Below are 18103 nucleotides of genomic sequence, written 5' to 3' on the forward strand. Positions count from 1 at the left end.
TTCAGGGAAACATGGGCTGTTCCATTCCACTTCTTACCTCAGATACCCTCTTGAAGCTTAGGTTTCTGCTTGCTGAATCATTTTGAGGACAGAAATATTTAGTCGTGCCAGATTCTTTTAGAAAAATGAACTTCCAAAATCCACAAAATTATTTTTACCAAATAATGTTGGGTAGAATTGAGCCCATATTGAACAGCGAAAATAATAACTCAGTCCCACTCTTGTTATTAAGCTCTTGTACTCCACATTTATGAGGCAGCTTCACTCCAAACTTTATAAGTAACGCTGAATTGTTGTCATAATTCTAGCTTGTAGATTCAGCCAAACATCCTATATCAGGGGTGACCCGAATTAACATTGTTATCCTTGATTGCAAGCGATTCATCTGGTTTCCTTACAGCAACATAGATTATCGATCCTGTCCCTGCACAAGTATAATATGTCTAATAATAAATTCCACCCACCATGTTAATATATAAGAAGCCATTTCCATAGGCAAATTCATCAGAGTAACCTATTGCATGAAACATCTACTAGTTTTTTTTTTATGGATTTTTTTTTACATCCATTTTTTTAAAAAAGCAAACTGGTAGATATCTTACTGGGGCAACTAAATTGCAGTAAATTTCCAGTGTTTGCTGAAAGCTATTTCACAATGAACCATAAGTCCATATACTTGTGTTTATTAATCAGGAATACCCATTTACATTGATTTGTTTTAATTGAGCAAGCGGATATGATTATAAATATAATTAAATCTTGCAGGATCCAACCTGGGTCAATCACCTAGACCAGAGCTTCTCAGCTTTCGGACTTGTATTAGACCCTATCCTCAGGGAACTTCTATCTAGCAGACTCACTCACACACTGCTAGACCAGAGGTGGTATTCAGCAGGTTCTGATCAGTTCTGGAGAACCGGTAGTGGAAATTTTGAGTAGTTCGGAGAACCGGCAAATACCACCTCTGACTGGCCCCACCCCCATCTATACTCTGCCTTCCAAGTCCCAGCTGATTGGCTGGGTCTTCTTTTGTTGTCCTGCACAGGAGAATGGAGCAGGAAAGCAGGTTAGTGGGGTAGAGAGGGAATGGGATTTTGCAGTAAGCTCCCCTTGGAGTGGGGAGGGAATGGAGATTTTGAAGTATCCTTCCACTAGGAGTGGAGAGGGAATGGGAATTTTACAGTATCCTTCCCCTGCCACGCCCACCAAGCCATGCCCACCAAGTCACGCCATGACTACCAAGCCATGCCCACAGAACCAGTAGTAAACAAATTTGACTCCCACCACTGTGTGTAGGCTTGCTACGAAATGAACATTGACCATCAACCATCATTTGAATCTCTCAATATCCCTCCGATAATTGATATGTGCAAAGCTGGCTTTTGGCATTTTTAAAACAAGGCAGAAAGGTTTTTGTTTTGTATGTGTGTATGTTTCTCAAAGTCTCCTACCACTTCCATTCTGGGAAACTTACATTACAGTTTTCCAGATTTGGTCAGGCTTCGTTTCACCTATTGATTGGCACAGCTGCTCCCTATTGAATGGCACAGCTGCTTCTCTGTATTGCTGTGATGCACATCTTCCCATTGCCAGATATTGGTCAGAAACTGATGCCTTCCACTGGGTCTCTATCTCCAGGACCACCTCAATCCTCTCTCTGGGTCCCTTTTGTAGAAAGGGTCTTGATCCACTGCAACTTGACTGTCACACTGATGAGGTGGCAAGCAACCCATGGCAGGCTGGTCCATACCATCCTTTCTGGCCTCTATCAAGGTCTCCCTGCCTAATAGGAAAGGGAACTGCTTTGCTTTTGATGACATTTCTTCCTTTATCCAGTACAAAATACATACAGCTCCCCACCTGATGGGGAAACCATCAAAAGTTCCTCCCCATGCTGCGCTGCACAGCACAAAGACAGGTTCTGTTTGTTCATGTTTGTGGTTCATAAGCATAAGACACCTCAGTTCCCATCTTTATGCATAGAATCATAGGCACTGGAAATGACTTAAAAGGACAGCTGTTTCACCCACTGCTGATGAATATATTTACATAGAACATCTGTCATAATATTCCTCACAGCTCTGCATTTATTTTTGTTACCCCCCTTTTTCGTCTCCATACCTGAGTTTTCAAATTGCAAGCCCTCCCAAATCATGGAAAGAAACAAACACTCCATCTCTTAGCCAGCCTCAACACCCTTTCCCCTTCTCCAGTGGCTTTGAGCGACATCTCAGTCCATCACCTCTGCTGCTCATGTTGCTCTGATCGTGGACTCTGTCCAAGTGTGGCATCTTCTCTCTGTCATCGCCAAAAGCTTTTTCTTCCTCGGTGGCTTCATTCCAAAGAGCCTGCAAGCTGCTTCTCGGTATTTCTTTGACATGATGTTGTACAGGATTGGGTTGATGGCAGCGCTTAGGTAGAAGAGAACAAAGGAGACTACGTTGCAGTACTGGCTGATAACGGCGATATCCAAGGATTCCCCCTCAAAGGATTTGGAAAAGAGATAACGTCCTAGGTAGAAGGGCAGCCAGCAGAGGACAAAAGCCAAAACCACCACCGCTAATTTAAAAAGAGAGAGAGAGAGAGAGAGAGAGAAAGGGCAAGTCCATATGAAAGTGAATTAAAATATTTGCTAAGGTTTCTCTTTTTAATTCAAATGTCAAAGCACAGAGGAAAGAAAAACCAAGCTAGATTTTGAGATGGGAATCTGGACTACCCATCTTGGAAGAAGAAGCATGAGAAAACTATTCTTCCTGCAAAAATGTCTTAGAATAATAACAGAGTACATATGCATGCTTATACTTTTCAGAGGTCCGATATTGTTCCATGTCCAATCCTTGTTTTATGGATTGCATGTAATATTCTGATTTTCTGAGATTGTGGATTTGGGTTTTCAAGCCATAATCATCACAATTATGGCAAATCACGGCTTGAACTATCTTGCTTTGCATGTAATGAGTCTATCCCATATATTAGTTTCACCTTTTAAGTTGCATTACTGAAATAAATGAACTTTTGCACGATATTCTAATTTTTTGAGTTTCACCTATATTTGGCTTTATGGAAAAGTTTCTAGTCTTGGACAGCTGATAGTCTCTCAAATTCTTACCGGCCTTATACAAAAGATGGTGGAAACCTACTCTATCACTTTTACTTACACTGTTTCTCCAAAATGTTAAACAAAGTACATAAAATCTCTTTGAAGAAATGGGCACAAAAAGGGCACAAAAGAAGCATGGTGTAGTCTGCAGGTTCACCAAATTAAAACCCTGACTCTTGTTGCTGATATGTTATCAAAATCAATTTTTCATGTCATTCCACAACTTTCTACTCAAGGCCCCAGAAGATCAGATACCACCTTGGTTGCTCATTTGCAGGACAAAGTCCTATGATCTAATCTTTCCTCTACCATCATCTCATGTACCAAGCAACTCCAGACAGTCAGTGCCTCATTCTTTACAACAATTTCCCCAGGTATCCAAAGAGTTAAAATAGAAAGGAGAAGCTCATATAGTCCCAGTACATAAACTGGGTAACATGCAAGCTTTTATGGTCCATGGTGTTCAATCTTATTTTTTAAAAAAATCTCAGTTGCATCTAAGTCTTTTTTTTATGAACTGACTCACACTAACTTCATTGATTTCAACTAGAGACTAAAACATATGAAGAACAGCTACAGGCTTGACTTACCTAGTGAAGAGAAGGACCAGGGGAGACATGATAGCAGTGTTCCAATATCTGAGGGACTGACATAGAGAGGAAGGGGTCAAGCTATTTTCTAAAGCACCTGTAGGCCAGACAAGGAATAATGGATGGAAACTGAACAAGGGGAGATTTAATCTGGAAATAAGGAGAAATTTTCTGACAATGAGAACAATTAACCAATGGAACAGCTTGCCTTCACAAGCTGTGGGAGATTCATCACAAGGCTTTCAAGAAGAGATTGGACTGGCATTTGTCAGAAATGGTGTATGGTCTCCTGCTTGGGCAGGGGGTTGGACTAGATGACCTACAAGATCCCTTCCAACTCTATTAATCTATAATCTAAACTGGATTTGGGACTATTTAGAATCTGTTTTAGAAAGAAGATTTAGTAAAGGAAAATAATGTGGAAGTGCATAAAATTATGTACAAAATGGAGAAAATGAGAAAGGGGAACCTAAGTTATCTTCAGGGGCTCAGATACATAATGCTGGAAGTCAAGGATCTTGACAAGCAAGAAGTATTATTATCCAGCAAATATAGAGTCACCTTGTGTAATTCATCACAAGTGAGATCACTGGTGGTTGCCACTGACTGATGGAAAATAAAGTGAAAGACAGCTACAAGTTAAAGTATCAAGATATTACTTCAAGAGTCACAGAAAAGATATTGTTTAACACCACTCTTATTACACAGGCTTCTTCTCACAGAAGTCTGACTTCTGTGGAAAGTAGGATACAGACTTGGGTCTGAACTAGGAGATTGTTCTTATATTCTTCTGAAAAAATAATTTTCCTTGAGGTCCCGCTACAGAATATAGGTAAATACAGATGAAATTGTGTCTTAGGAAGACCATGGAAGTTTTCAAATGTGTATCTTGTCTGTGGTAGAAGCTTCTATGTCAATGCTAATAGGCTTGATTGTTATGGTCTCATAACAGTTCCAACTGAGAAAAGGAGATGTTCTCATTGGGTGTTCAACTTTGTTTTCACTTACTGAAAATAAAATAAAGTCAGGACAAAGAATAAGGTGATGATCAACCTGTTAAGAGTTGCCATGGACCCATACGATTCATTGACTACAGGAATAAATGTAGTGTAGTGGTTCATTAGGAAGACCCAGATTTAAAACCATCCTCTAGATCAGTGGCCCCCAAACCTGGCAACTTTAAGACTTGTGGACTTCAACTCCCATAACTGGTTGGAGAATTCTGGGAGTTGAAGTCCACAAGTCTTAAAGTTGCCAAGTTTGGGGGCCACTGATCTAGAGGATGGTTTTAAATCTGGGTCTTCCTAATGAACCACTACACTACATTTATTTAGACCTCTGCTCTAGTTAGACATTTCCTTGAATGACTGAACCAGTCACTCTCAATCTCTGCACACACCACTCATAGGGATGATATCCTGATATAAACTGCCATGAGCAATTGAAAGAAAAGCAGGACATAAATCTGGTAAATACATAAAATATATCAACAACCCTTTTGTTCCCTTAAGCCATATAAAATACATTAAAGTCGCCTTCAAATCAATCTGGGTTCCTGGTGACTTTCTGGATATAGCCGTACTATTCTGTTACTGAATTAACTTTGGAGGGCATATCAGTGATCTCAAAACATTACCTGTCCTAGTGATAATGGGAACAAACAATTAAACCTGCCTTTTTCTTCTCTGTAATATCTCTACCCAACTTGGATAATTCTACCCAAGGCAACTTTAACAGAAAAGTAGCAAAAATTCATCACTGAATTTTTGGGAGGATAAACTTCATATGGAAAGGGGAAAAAACTATTGGTGGTCCAAACAATTGGGCTCTCGTGTTTCAGATTTGGAGTTTCAAGGAAGGGCAACAAACTTTGCATTCCCTAATTGATTACTTCCTTAATTCCTTAATTTATTGCTACGGTCTCACTTTCAACAATGAAGAGGTCCTCAGATTTTCTGGCTGAATGTCAAAAATAACTGAGCCACTGTAGAGTCCCCAAGGCTATTAACAGAGGAAACATCATTTGCCTGTTGGCCCAAAATGTTTAGAGTCAGTCTTGTGGGAAAGGGAGGTTGGACTAGATGACCTACAAGGTCCCTTCCAACTCTCTTAATCTGTTAAGATCTCAAGTGGTGAAAGATCTGCAATATAAACCTGATGAGAGATTGCTAAAAGTTGGGTTAGGTTTAGCCTACTAAGAGATTATTGAAGGGAAACATGATGGCAATCTATCAAATCTGTAGAGCTATTCTACAAAAGAGGTGTGGACCTATTCTCCATTTTTACAGATGAGAATATTGTAACATCTTTAAATAATGACCTGATTGCCCTCTCAGATTGCCACATGCTTATTGGCACCTTCCAATAAAATGCCACAGAGCTTTATTATAACTCTTATTGTGATTTATTGTGAAAAAACCAAATTGCCATGTCTAACTTCAATGTTCTTCTCAAAATAAATCAGAGCTTAAATTCTTAAAGAAAAAGCTTAAAGAAAGAGAGAGAGCCTTAAATTCGTGTGTGTGTGTGACAACTGAAGACAAATGATGTCAACTGATGTCAACTGAATGGCAACAGAACCCTCTGCAGTCAGGACTATAACCACCAAGTACTCTAAAGATTTTTCCCCCACTTAGCCAAGAAATAAAATTTAGAGATCTGCAGTTGGTCCACCAAAAGAAACAAGAATGACTAAAAGCCTAAATTATTGCAAATTGACACTTTTTGTAGCTATTACCTTTTTCTTTGGATCACATTTAAAGAGTCTGGAAGAAAACAGAGTCAATAACTAACTCTGGACTTGAGTGGCTTTATAATTTTTTAAAAAATAGTAAGGTGAAAAAGCCCAAACCCTTTTTATTTTGGTTTGTAAAACCAATGACTTTCTATAGCAACATAGAAAGACCATTCCTTTTTCTTTTCCCCAACCATCTTTCTTGCAAATTGCAAAACACTTTTCTCCCCTTAATCTGTTTCACATACTTGACCAGGTTAAGTAAAGTCATTGCATAACCTGTTAAACATTTATTTACTTAAAACCTTTGTCTAGCCACCCACCTTAAAATCAAACTAATGGGCATCTGACAACCTAGCAATAACAATATACATATAACTATAAAAACAATAAAAAACAATAAAAACCAAAATCTGGCACTTCTACCATACTTCGCTGATGCAACCTATTTCATTCATATCTTTGACTTCACTCTACTCCAGTGCGTTGAGGCAGGGCCAAGTCTAGAAAATTAAAATGATGGGGACTGTCAGATCTTCAGTAGTCTATAGGGCAGAGGTATGCTTCCAAGCTCCCCCTGTTCCAAAACAGGGTCTCTGGGTTTGCCATCAGCAAACACATACAGGCAAAGTATGCTTCACCACCATTATCACAAGGTAAGTCCTAATAAAGAGTCTTATTGATATTTGGTCAACTTTCCTTTTGGTCTTCCTAGCAAAGACACTTGTCAGCAATCATGAAATCTTACCTACCGAACAACCACTTTCCCACAGGGGCATCTGTTGGGGGAGGGGGTCCAAGAAGTCTATGTGATGGTCATGAAATCAAAGCATTGCCCCCTTTTACATATGTTGCACATGAAAAGGGGTGAGGCTTTGACCAAATAGTTGTGGATTGATCTTTGGACACCAATATGCAGATGCTCCCACCAAGACCAAAGGAGTTCATCCCTGAATGAGTTGATAATTGAGACTACGCAAGTAGGTCTCCCTGCATTCTATAAAGCTTATTCTTAGTAGTGTACAGGATTATGACAATAGTGTTAACTTTCCAACTCCATTGTTTATGATATGTTCATTTTCCTCTAATAGTAAGAAGCAGAAGTGCAAAATTTCCACTCCGCAAGTCTTTGCAAAAGTTGCTGCTAAAATGTAAATATTTTTAATGTGACTAAAGGGAAAAAAAGCTTTTAAATACATGAAGAATGATCATTGCTATTTCTGGCAGCATTATATGTTTAACTCTTTGTAATGTTTATTAAACATGAATCTACTATTGCATGCAATTCAGTCCACGGTGTATCTGGAGGCAAGTTATCACAAATTACTCTTTATATTCCCAAGCAGAAAACTGTACCCTTCAGACTTGATGGATTTCCTCAATTGGGCTTCAAAGTGCAGGATTCTGACCCAATCAGGTTTATCAAACAGTCTTGTATCAGTTTCTCCAAGGGAAAATAAATCTGTAGATTCTGGTCATCGTATCTGATCAGCAATGCTATATGCAAGACTGACTTAAACATCTATCCAACACAATATTCAATCTGATCATTAAAGATCCAATGGATATTCATAACTAAGATATTAAACCTGATAGCTTTAACTTGGGTTAAGCTATGGCTCAGTCTTAATTTGGTAAAGTTATATGACTCCATATATTGCAGAATGCTTGAAAATCAGTTGACCAAGTTAATTGTTCCGCAAGCTGAACCTTTAAGTAATATGACTGTGTTTTACGACTTTTCCAAATCTGGAAGTCTTCCCTAGATATTTCAAAGATGTTGGAAAGTCATAGCAGGAAGAGATGTGATCATCAGAGCCTTAAGCATCTCACTATCTGCATGAGGAACCAAATAAGTATTTGACTTGACCTAACCTGTTGACTGAGGATAGTGAAAAAGTACAACCTGCAGGAGCCCAGAGGCAATCATTATTTCATTTTTCTAGGGCTTCAGATCATGTCCTCTAAAAATGATACATTTTTTAAAGTTGTTATATGAATATGCCAGTGGTGGGATTCAAAATGTTACTACCGGTTCTGTAGGCTTGGTGGTGGGCCTGGCATGACTTGGTGGGCGTAGCAGGGGAAGGATACTATAAAATCTCAATTCCCTCCCACTCCTGGAGGGAAGTTACTGCAAAATCCCACTCCCTCCCCACCCCACTAACTTGCTTTCCAGCTCTGATCTCCTGTGCAGGGCAACAAAAGAAGACCCAGCCGATCAGCTGGGACTTGGGAGGCGGAGTATAGATGGGGTGGGGCCAGTGAGAGGGGGTATTTTCCTGTTCTCTGAACTACTCAAAATTTTCGCTCAAAATTTTCTCCAGAACTGGTCAGAATCTGCTGAATACCACCTCTGGAATATGCTTTTCCTCCGGTAGCTCAAAATAGCATAACTCCACCAATTTTTTTCATCAACCACAGCGACAACTTTGTGAATTAGGATGGGCAGAAAGTAAACGGCTGGCTCACAGTCATCGAGTGAACTTCCGTGGCTGAGGATGGAGTTGAAGCTGGGTGTCCTCACTTCTAATCCATCTTAATAACTCTACCACACTTGGAGGCACGGAAGCTAAAGCTGAATGGAACTTTCTGATCAGTCGTCCTGTCCACATATCCAAATGGATATGTTCTAGATCAGGACCTCTTGGTCAAATGACAATCTGGAGAAGAGAATCACTGAGGAAGAATCAAACATTTCATCATATACTGATGAGACATGCATCACGAGTGTAGCTTAATAACTATAATGCAACCTGCTAAAGAATGTAGGACTAAGCAAGCTGTTTCAAGTTGCACATCACTCTTAATCCATCAATCAGAATAGAGCTGGAAGGGACCTTGGAGGTCTTGTGCAACTCCCTGCTCAAGTAGAAAGAACTTATGCCATTTCAGACAAACAGAACGGTTGCTGGAATTGGGTATGTCTAGTTTGATGAAAAGGAGGACTAGCGGGTGACATGATAGCGGTGTTCCAATATCTCAGGGGCTGCCACAAAGAAGAGGGAGTCAAGCTATTCTCCAAAGCACCAGAGGGTAGGACAAGAAGCAATGGGTGGAAACTAATCAAGGAGGGAAGCAACCTAAGAACTAAGGAGAAATTTCCTGACAGAACAACTTATCAGTGGAACAATTCGCCTCCAGAAGTTGTGAATGCTCCAACACTGGAAGTTTTAAAGAAGAGATTGGACAACCATTTGTCTGAAACGGTGTAGGGTTTCCTACCTGAGCAAGGGGGTTGGACTAGAAGACCTCCAGGGTCCCTTCCAACTCTGTTATTCTATTCTTAAATGGCCGTCCAGTCTCTTCTTAAATCTAATCTGAAGGACATGTTCTATGTTACTTAAAATGTTTCATGTTTCAATACGACTTTTAATTGGTTCAATGGACCATATTATGGATCTCACATCTTGGATTTACGGAATAAGCAAGCTTGTCTAGGGAAAGAAATAGATCAGGTACCTTACCTAGCATTTTTATTGTTTGTCTGTTGTACTTGTCCCTGATGGAGGTCTTTCGCCCAATGTTTTTCTTCTTCCGCTTCCAAAGCTTTCTCACAATGAGGCTGTAGAGAACGGTCAAGCAGAAAACGGGCAGGAAAAAGAAGACACTAGAAGTCCACACCATAATGGTCAGCAACCCTGAATGAATGGCATACTCTGTGATTCGACATTCATTGGTATCCAAAGGATTTGTCCCATTCTCATGCTCCACTCCAACCAGAACAAAGATGGGCCCAGCACTGACAAAAGATATTGCCCAGAGCACGAGAATAAGAAGTTTGACTTTGGTCTTGGTGATCATCGCCTTGGCCCTGAGTGGAAAGCAGACAGCAAAATATCTCTCCACGCTCAGGGCTGTGATGTTGAGTATGGTCGCGTATGTGCAACACTCACTGACAAATTGGAAGAGCTTGCAGAGAAGATCCCCAAAATTCCAGGGCCGATACTGCCAGAAGCGGAAGAGGTCTAGGGGCATGCAAAGGAAGATCAAGAGATCTGAGAAAGCCATGCTGGAGAGGTACAAGTTGGTGGTTGTCCTCATATCCCGGAATTTAAAGACCACCAGCATTGTCATCATGTTTCCAAGAATCCCAGTGGTGAAGAAGAGCAAACAAATGACAGTGACACCTGTAAGGAGAGGTGCAGGGAACAAGTATGAAGCTTCAGTCTGTGTGTTGTTGTCATAATCCATGATGAGCTGCAAGCTGCTCTTGCTATGCATTCAGTCAGTGTTTGTTGATCTGAAGGGAGTACATTAGCTGCTCCTCATATCTGAGAAGAACAAGGCAATGGACTCTGATGAAAAGACAGTTGAGAGATGCTAAATGAAAACAAACAAGCCAGGTAAGCAAGACATGGATTGGAGCGGGAGGAGAAAGAGGAAATTTAATCTAACACGAAAACTTTCCAGTCCCTTTGTGAGATTCCAGCTTTCTCCAATGAAGTAACTCATCTACCATATTCATTGTCTTGCTTCTGTATTAATCATTAGCTGGTTCACGTGTCTATTTCATCATTGCAGGAAGGAGGGCTTCTGAAAATGGGAAATATCTACCTTGAAAAGGTGTGGTTCTTCTCTCCAGAGGGACCTGCTCATATCCATTTTTGGATGGAGGCTGCAGTCATTGACTAAAAAGCATGCATGGAGGAACCAGAATATAAAAGCAACACTGAAAGAAACCAAGCTGAGCTTCTGCTTCCAACTCCTTTAACCAATATGACCCTTTATGTCAATATCACTTCCACTTCTGACACCAAGGTGTTTGTGAAACCTTTCACCAAGAGGCATTCTTTTGCATTATTTACCTGGATTATCAAAGGTCACTGTGGTATAATGAGAAGCTCAACCTGTGAATTTAATAGTGCCAAGACATTTGGAAGGCATCAGTTCAGGGAAGAGTCAATTATTATGCAGTAAAATCAGAATTCAAGAACTAGCTGACCTATCAAACTCAATCGGTATATTTCAAGACCTGTAAACTGCATTCACACAAGAAACCCATTTGCTAATATATTACATTAAGCATTAAACTTCTAAACAAGCCTGCAATAAAATAACTCAAGAATAACAATGGACAAATTTAACAAGCTCTTTCGTTGGCTTAGTTGTGTGAACTCAGCTTTATCCTCTTAATCTAGCCTAACCTGCAGCATTTTTACAGAGATACATTTTACCTAAGACCAGCGAAGCTCTGTGAAGAAGTGGTCTGTTGTTCAACAAGAGTCGAGTAAAAAGTAAATATCTATATATTTAATTTATCCTGCTTTCAATCCAAATAAATAGTATTTTTCAAATAACTGATGAACATTAATAAAATATAACATAACTGGTGAAATATAATAAACTATAAACTGTGGAGCTTGCACTTTCCAAAAGTGCTGAAAGGAAAGGGGGGGGTATTTTACAGTCTGTCTGTCCTTCCTTCCATCCCTAGTCAGATGCAAATCACCAATTAAGATTTTTTAAAAATTTCTCAGTCTGGAATAATGACAAGATGCTGGCTTACTCCACTGGATGCTGCTTGCATGTGTCCCAATCTCGTTTTATTTCCTTTTTTATTGCCGAGCACTTTGATCAAATCCCATTTGATGAACTATTCTCTCCTTTGTTTAAACTGCACACCGTTCGGGAGAGCAGAACAAGGTTAAAGTAAACTTGAGAATAAAATGCTACTCTTTGGTAGGAGAACTCTTCCAATGGCTATACAATTCCACGGCACAAGGGGAAAGTGCCAACCTCCCATTTATTACTATTGTTGTTGTTGTTGTTGCAGCAGTATTATTAACAATACTATTAATAGTATTCATATACTGTTATTAGGCAAGAGACACCCCTCTCTCCCTGAATTGCAGGTAGGTGGTCTGCAGGAAGCATCTAAAGGATCAAGAGGCATCTCCTGCCTTTCAAAGGGGCCCATTATGGCGGGGGGAGTCCCCTAAATAAGAAAGTCTGATTCCTCTCCTGGAGAAGCCCTCACCTCCCACCCACCCCCTCCACCATGACCCATCCGCCGCCGGCTTACCTGGCCCACTCCCACGGCCAAACTTTTCTCCTTCTGTCCCGCGTGGCGCGGAGACACAGCAGGAACGGGCGAGGCGGAGAGGCAGGGTCGGCCCAGCCGGGTACGCGCCCACCCCCCACCCCACCCCCCCGAGGAGGGAGCCCCGTCCCCAGCTTTCAAAGACACCCGGCTGCAGAGAGCGCGCCGGCGAGCTGCGCTGAGCAGGGCAAAAAGCGCGCGGCTTCCAGCTTCGGGAAAGGTTGGGTGAAAGGAACGGCTTCTCGTTTAAGCCTGGATAAAGCCAAGCAACAGAAGCGGCATATTGTTATTGTTTATCATCATCACGGCTATTATTTCCACCCCGCGCGCGCGCGCGCGCGCGCACACACACACACACAAGCCATCTGAGCCCTGGAATCGACCGTCCCCAGAAAGGATCGACCTTCGGGAGCATCTACCGGAGCGATAGGGGCGCTCTCCCCCGCAGCGCCTCGGCTCCCTTCTCCGTCTCCCTCCCACCCCCGACGGACACACCACTCGCCCCAGCAAAGAGCCCGATCCGGCGGGGAGCGCCCCTCTGAGGTGGGGGGGGGGAGGGAGGGAGGATGGCCAACGCGCGCGTCAAATTGAGCCACCAAACGTCCTTCTCTGAGGACGATCCAAGGGCTGGATAGGGAGGCGAGAGAGGATGGTGCGAAGAGATCCCAGCAGCGGGATAAAGAAATGGCAGCGTGTTTAGAAATAAAAAATTTAAAAAAAAGAGGATCGGGCGGGATCGCCACGCGGTCCGCTTCTCGGAGACCTGATTGAACCCATTTCCCAGTAATCTACCGGTCTCTGAATGAACTAAGGTTCGAAGAAAAAGGCTTAAATCACCGAGCCAGAGTTAAACCAAACCAAGTTTAAACACACAGTGAAAAAAAGCAGCTGGTCAAGTGTATTAGGTGAGTTGTCCCACTGGCTGAGTTCCGTCGTGCATTGGGTTGGTTGTAGCGGATTCGGTGGTGCTTTTATACCAAGGAATGGGTCGGTCTATGGCCTTTCCTCTGCTTCAGAGGTCTTCAAACTTGGCAACTTTAAGACTTGTGGACTTCCACTCCCAGAATGGCTGGAGAATTCTGGGAGTGGAAGTCCACAAGTCTTAAAGTTGCCAAGTTTGGGGACCCCTACTCTACTTCATAAAAGAAAAAAAAATGGCACCGTTTCAGGTAGAGAGTTTTCTTTGCTACCAATGTTCTTTATAACCGGGAGAATTCAGAATTTTCAGCACAGGAGGTGTGTGAGTTTTGTAGTTCAACGATTCAGTCTTTGTCAGCTGGCCACAATTCCACCAGAACTGACTGTCAAAAACTGCTCTTATGGCCTCATATTTCTGATATTACCAACATTTTGCCTTCTGTTGTTCCCCCCTTCAATTGCCTTCAATTCCCCCAAACTTTAGGATCTTTTCAATGACTTCGTTTTTGCCATATGCCTCCAATTAATCTGAGCTTTGCCTTCCTTATTAGAGCTTCCAATTAGCATCCTGGTTTTATTTCACTTAATATCTTCTTGGGAGAAGGAAATGTCCTAGCACCGAGCCACCCTGTCTGTGTTCAAAGCTTTGATGGAGCCCATCCTCCAGTTGGATGGAATGGTCTGGTAATTGCAGCCACCATCTCTCAGGGTTAGAATTGTACTCAAAGACCTACAAATAATAGCTTGCTTTTTTACCATTCACCATTACAATTTCACTACATACCTCTTACTTGCTGGGATAATACCTATATCAAAGTCTGCCATCAACAGCAGACTTTAGCAGCTGGCAGGTGTTCATTCAATAGTGATTTGAACTGTGCAGAAATTAATAACGCCAAACTGAGCCAAAGTGGCACAGTGCAGTACTGCAGGCTACTTCTGCTGATTGATGGCTGCCTGAAATTTGGCAGTTCAAATCTCACTAGGCTCAAGGTTGACTCAGCTTTCTATCCTTCTGGGGGTGAGGGGTTGTAAATTGAGGGCCCAGATTGTTGGGGGCAATATGATGACTCTGTAAACTGCTTCGAGAGGGCTGTAAAGCACTGTAAAGCGGTATATGTCTAAGTACAATTGCTATAAGGGAAATCAATTCTAGTTCATGAGAGAGACAGCAGGACCATGGACAGTTCCAAGTGAGACTCCTTGGGCCTGTTCTCTCCCATTATGCCAATGGAAGGATGTTGATTCAGCATCACAACTGAATGTTGTTGTTTTTTTAGCATCCCTGAACTGCAGTGTTGTGTAATCTACACATTCTCTGTGGAGAAAGGGTCTCCTTTGATTTTGCATTCCTAAATTTCTGTAAGGCTACAGAGATGGAGAAGGTGCTGGTGAAATGCTGGCACTGAGAGAGCAGATTGTGAATGTGGACTGAATTGCCTTTCTACCAACAGTCCATCAATTTGACTAGGACATTTGACATTTGTCCAATATATCTAGAGGGCTCCAAGATAGGGAAAAGTTTTATTATCACCTTCTGCTATCCTGTCAGAAGTATAAGAATTTAAGACACATGCTTGTATTACTTAGTTGGTTGTTTCCACTGAACAAGTTGATTGGACCAACTCCATTATTTCAGCTCTGTTTAGGTCTACTAGTTAACAGATTAATGCTTGATGCAAAGAGATGGTATGAATATTAAATATAAGCTATAAGCAACTTTTGACAACCTCACACTTATTGGTCTTGTGAAGGGAAAGCATGTAACGGGAACAAGAAAAATGGATCTATTATCCCAACTGCTTAGTTCTCAAGAGGTTGGTTTTAGTTCCCAACAGTGTCACACATATTTAGGACTAAACTAATCCCTATTATGTGTTGTCTGAATGGCTCCTGTGATTTTTGTGATAGAGTTGAAGTTCCACAAAAAAAAAATGGAGGCTCCCTAACAGTTCACCCTACAGGAGGTAACGAAACCGAAACAAGTAGAGCACTACAGACTTGCTGCTCCTGTGTATGGTGGCATCCATGTTGATTGCATCACTTTTTTCACTTTTTTTTAATCCGCTTGAGCAGGGCTGTCAAACTCACAGCCCGTAAGCCGGATGCATCTTGTGCTGGCCACGCCACGCCTGGTTTAGCAAAGGGGGCGGGGAAATCTTGATACATCATGTGACACCACTGTGATGACGGGAGTTTGACATCCCTGTGCTAGAGGTTTTTTTAAAAAAAAAAAAAGTTGGAGAAGTTCATCCCAGCTCTTTTGGGCTGACTAAAATGTAAAGACAATGACTGAGGAGCTACCAAGCTTGCACTCAAGTAAACAGAAGCGCATCAGCCAGCTAAGGGAAGAAATTTGTTGCATAGTTCTTACTTTCTGCCTGGACCCTATTCATTAATAGAATTTTCATATAGAATACCTGCATCACAGCTGTTTAATCTTCTGTTAAGAGCATTCTCTGATGTTCCACTCCATCTCAGACCTGTGATGATTTTAAGAGGCTAAAGCAAAATGATATTGTAATCAAATTATAGGCAATTCTGGGTTGATGGAGTGGCAGATAATAGCCCATTTCTTTCCCCATATCCATGATGAGAAATGAATACTAGTATTTTTTATAATGGTCGTGCAATATTAATATTATTTCTTTTTTAAAAGGTTCAGAGTCACACAATGGGAAATGAAACAAATTACCAAACTGGTGATAGCAGTTTAAGAATTTTTAAAAAAAATTATTTAAATTTGCATCCAGTTTTGCTCGCCACAATATGAAGCAGATGTTGAGACTCTAGAAAGAGTGCAGAGAAGAGCAACAAAGATGATTAGGGGGATAGAGCTTGAAACATATGGAGAACAGTTGCAGATTTGGGTATGTCTAGTTTAATGAAAAGGATTATGGGGTGACATGATAGTACTCTTCTAATATTTGAAGGGCTGCTACAAAGATGAGGTGGGTTAACCTCTTCTCCAAAACACGTGAAGGCAAGAAGCAAAGGATGGAAACTAATCAAGGAGAGAACCAACCTAGAACTAAGAAGAAATTTCCTGATCCTTAGAACAATGACTTGCTTCTAGAAATTGTGGGTGCTCCAACACTGAAAATTTTGAAGAGACAGCCATTTGTCTGAAATGGTATGGAATAGGTCTCCTGTTTGAATAGGGAGTTAGACTACAGGACCTCCAAGTCCTTTCCACCTGTTATTCTGGTATTGTATATACTGCAGAGTATCAAGAAGCACTTGGGAATGTGATTCTCTCAATGCACCCTGAAATAATCCCTCAATAATTTTCATCCTATTTCACTATACCCCAACCTTTGTTAATGTATTGCACAGCAGGGAGCAAAGAAAACAAAGCTGTGAGGCTGTGAAAATACAAACCAAAGGAACACCTCATTTTACTGCAAACTTCTTAGCTAAACAAGATACAGTTGACAGCTCTTGAAATTGTTTTCTGTTAATTCCTCGAGGCATTTCTCAACAGCTGGCATGTGTTGTGAAGACATCCTGTCTAACATGATGGCACTTCAAAAACACTGGCTGCAGATGGAGGATACGGTACGACAAAGAACTGAAGTTGGAGGCAAAATGGCCGACCTTCTGTTACACACACTATAGTATGAAGAGGATTAGGGTATAGTTGAGAGCTATACTGGAAAAAAGAGTATTACTTAACACATCAAGGACTGGATTTAATAACTATTTATCAATTTCAAAAGGGCCATTTTTCCTATTAATCCCTCACACACACACACACACACACCTACCCAAATATCCCAAGGTACAATGTTTTTCTTTGACATAAATTTCCTATTTCTCCAGAAACAGGCAATTCTGAGGTAGTTAGTCCTCAACCTACAAGCCCAAAATTTATGTTGTTAAGATAAAAATTGGTTGAGTTTTGCCTCATTTTACGACTTTTCTTGCCACATTTAAGTGAGTCACTGCAGTTGTTAAATTAGTAACATGGTTAAGTGAAATCTGGATTCCTCATTGATTTTGTTTGTAAGAATGTGGCAAAAAATAATCACAAGCCCGGGACACAACTGTCATAAATGTGAATCAGTTGTCAAGTATCTGAATATAAATCACATGACCATGGGGATTTTGCAATGGTCAGTAAGTGTGAAAAATGATGTCACTTTTTTCAATGCCGTTGTACTAAAGTGCTTTGAGGACTATTCATAATTTCATATTTTAAATATGTAGATTATTTAAAAGTTTATATTAAGTTTTAGGTTTAAGAAGAACGATACACTTGTTCTCTTGTATTTTTCCTCCTTCTATTCGTTCCATTAATAGAACAAATAATTTTATTATCTGTTGGCCATTTATTACTTTGTTTTCCATCTTTTTATTTTGAATGATTTTTTAATGCATTTTCTTTAATCCTTGCAATAGAAATATGAAAGGAAAAAACATGGAAAAAATGAGTGGCCATTGAATCAGCCTACTGGTATTTAGCCCTATGCATTAAAAAACTTTTTTTTGCAGCAATGCATTGCTGCAATTTGAATGTTTGCCCAACACAAAACCAGTAACTTGATCCATTGCTGTTATTCTTCCTGTTTCTTGACTTCCTCCTCCTTTCTGGAGACCATGGCTCTCAGCCTTCTTGGCAAAATTCCCAAGAATTCCCACCCGGAGGCTACTAAACAGCTTGCCAAAGCTTTTGTTCAGATGAAAGGAGGTGTAACAAGAAAAAAACGAGCCCACAA

At 40.8% G+C, this 18103-nt stretch overlaps 1 protein-coding gene across 2 annotated transcripts; it reads right to left on the reverse strand.

Moving 5' to 3' along the window:
• Positions 1-1042: 1042 nt before the first annotated feature.
• Positions 1043-11359, reverse strand: GHSR (growth hormone secretagogue receptor). 2 transcript variants are annotated; one of them, XM_087933459.1, is made up of 2 exons: positions 9892-11359; positions 1043-2411 (listed from the first exon to the last, which is right to left on the reverse strand). In XM_087933459.1, exons 1-2 carry the CDS (start codon positions 10646-10648, stop codon positions 2335-2337), a joined length of 834 nt encoding a protein of 277 aa, XP_087789585.1. In that variant the 5' UTR covers positions 10649-11359; the 3' UTR covers positions 1043-2334. The 2 variants fall into 2 exon arrangements, with proteins under 2 accessions (XP_087789585.1, XP_026561452.1); XM_026705667.2 differs by having other exon boundaries at positions 1043-2559.
• Between the last annotated feature and the right edge of the window lie 6744 nt (positions 11360-18103).

Source organism: Pseudonaja textilis, chromosome 4 (genome assembly GCF_049901715.1).
Source record: "Pseudonaja textilis isolate UNSWEBS1 chromosome 4, rPseTex1.2, whole genome shotgun sequence".
Classification (NCBI taxonomy): Eukaryota; Metazoa; Chordata; class Lepidosauria; order Squamata; family Elapidae; genus Pseudonaja; species Pseudonaja textilis.

Bases quoted from the DNA above. Each gene is read 5' to 3' on its own strand.
- GHSR (XM_026705667.2), bottom strand. From the start codon at position 10,648: ATGCATAGCAAGAGCAGCTTGCAGCTCATCATGGATTATGACAACAAC. The intron at 2,560-9,891 runs GTAAGGTACCTG...TTTTTAAATTAG, and splicing joins ACAAACAATAAAAATGCTAG to CGGTGGTGGTTTTGGCTTTT.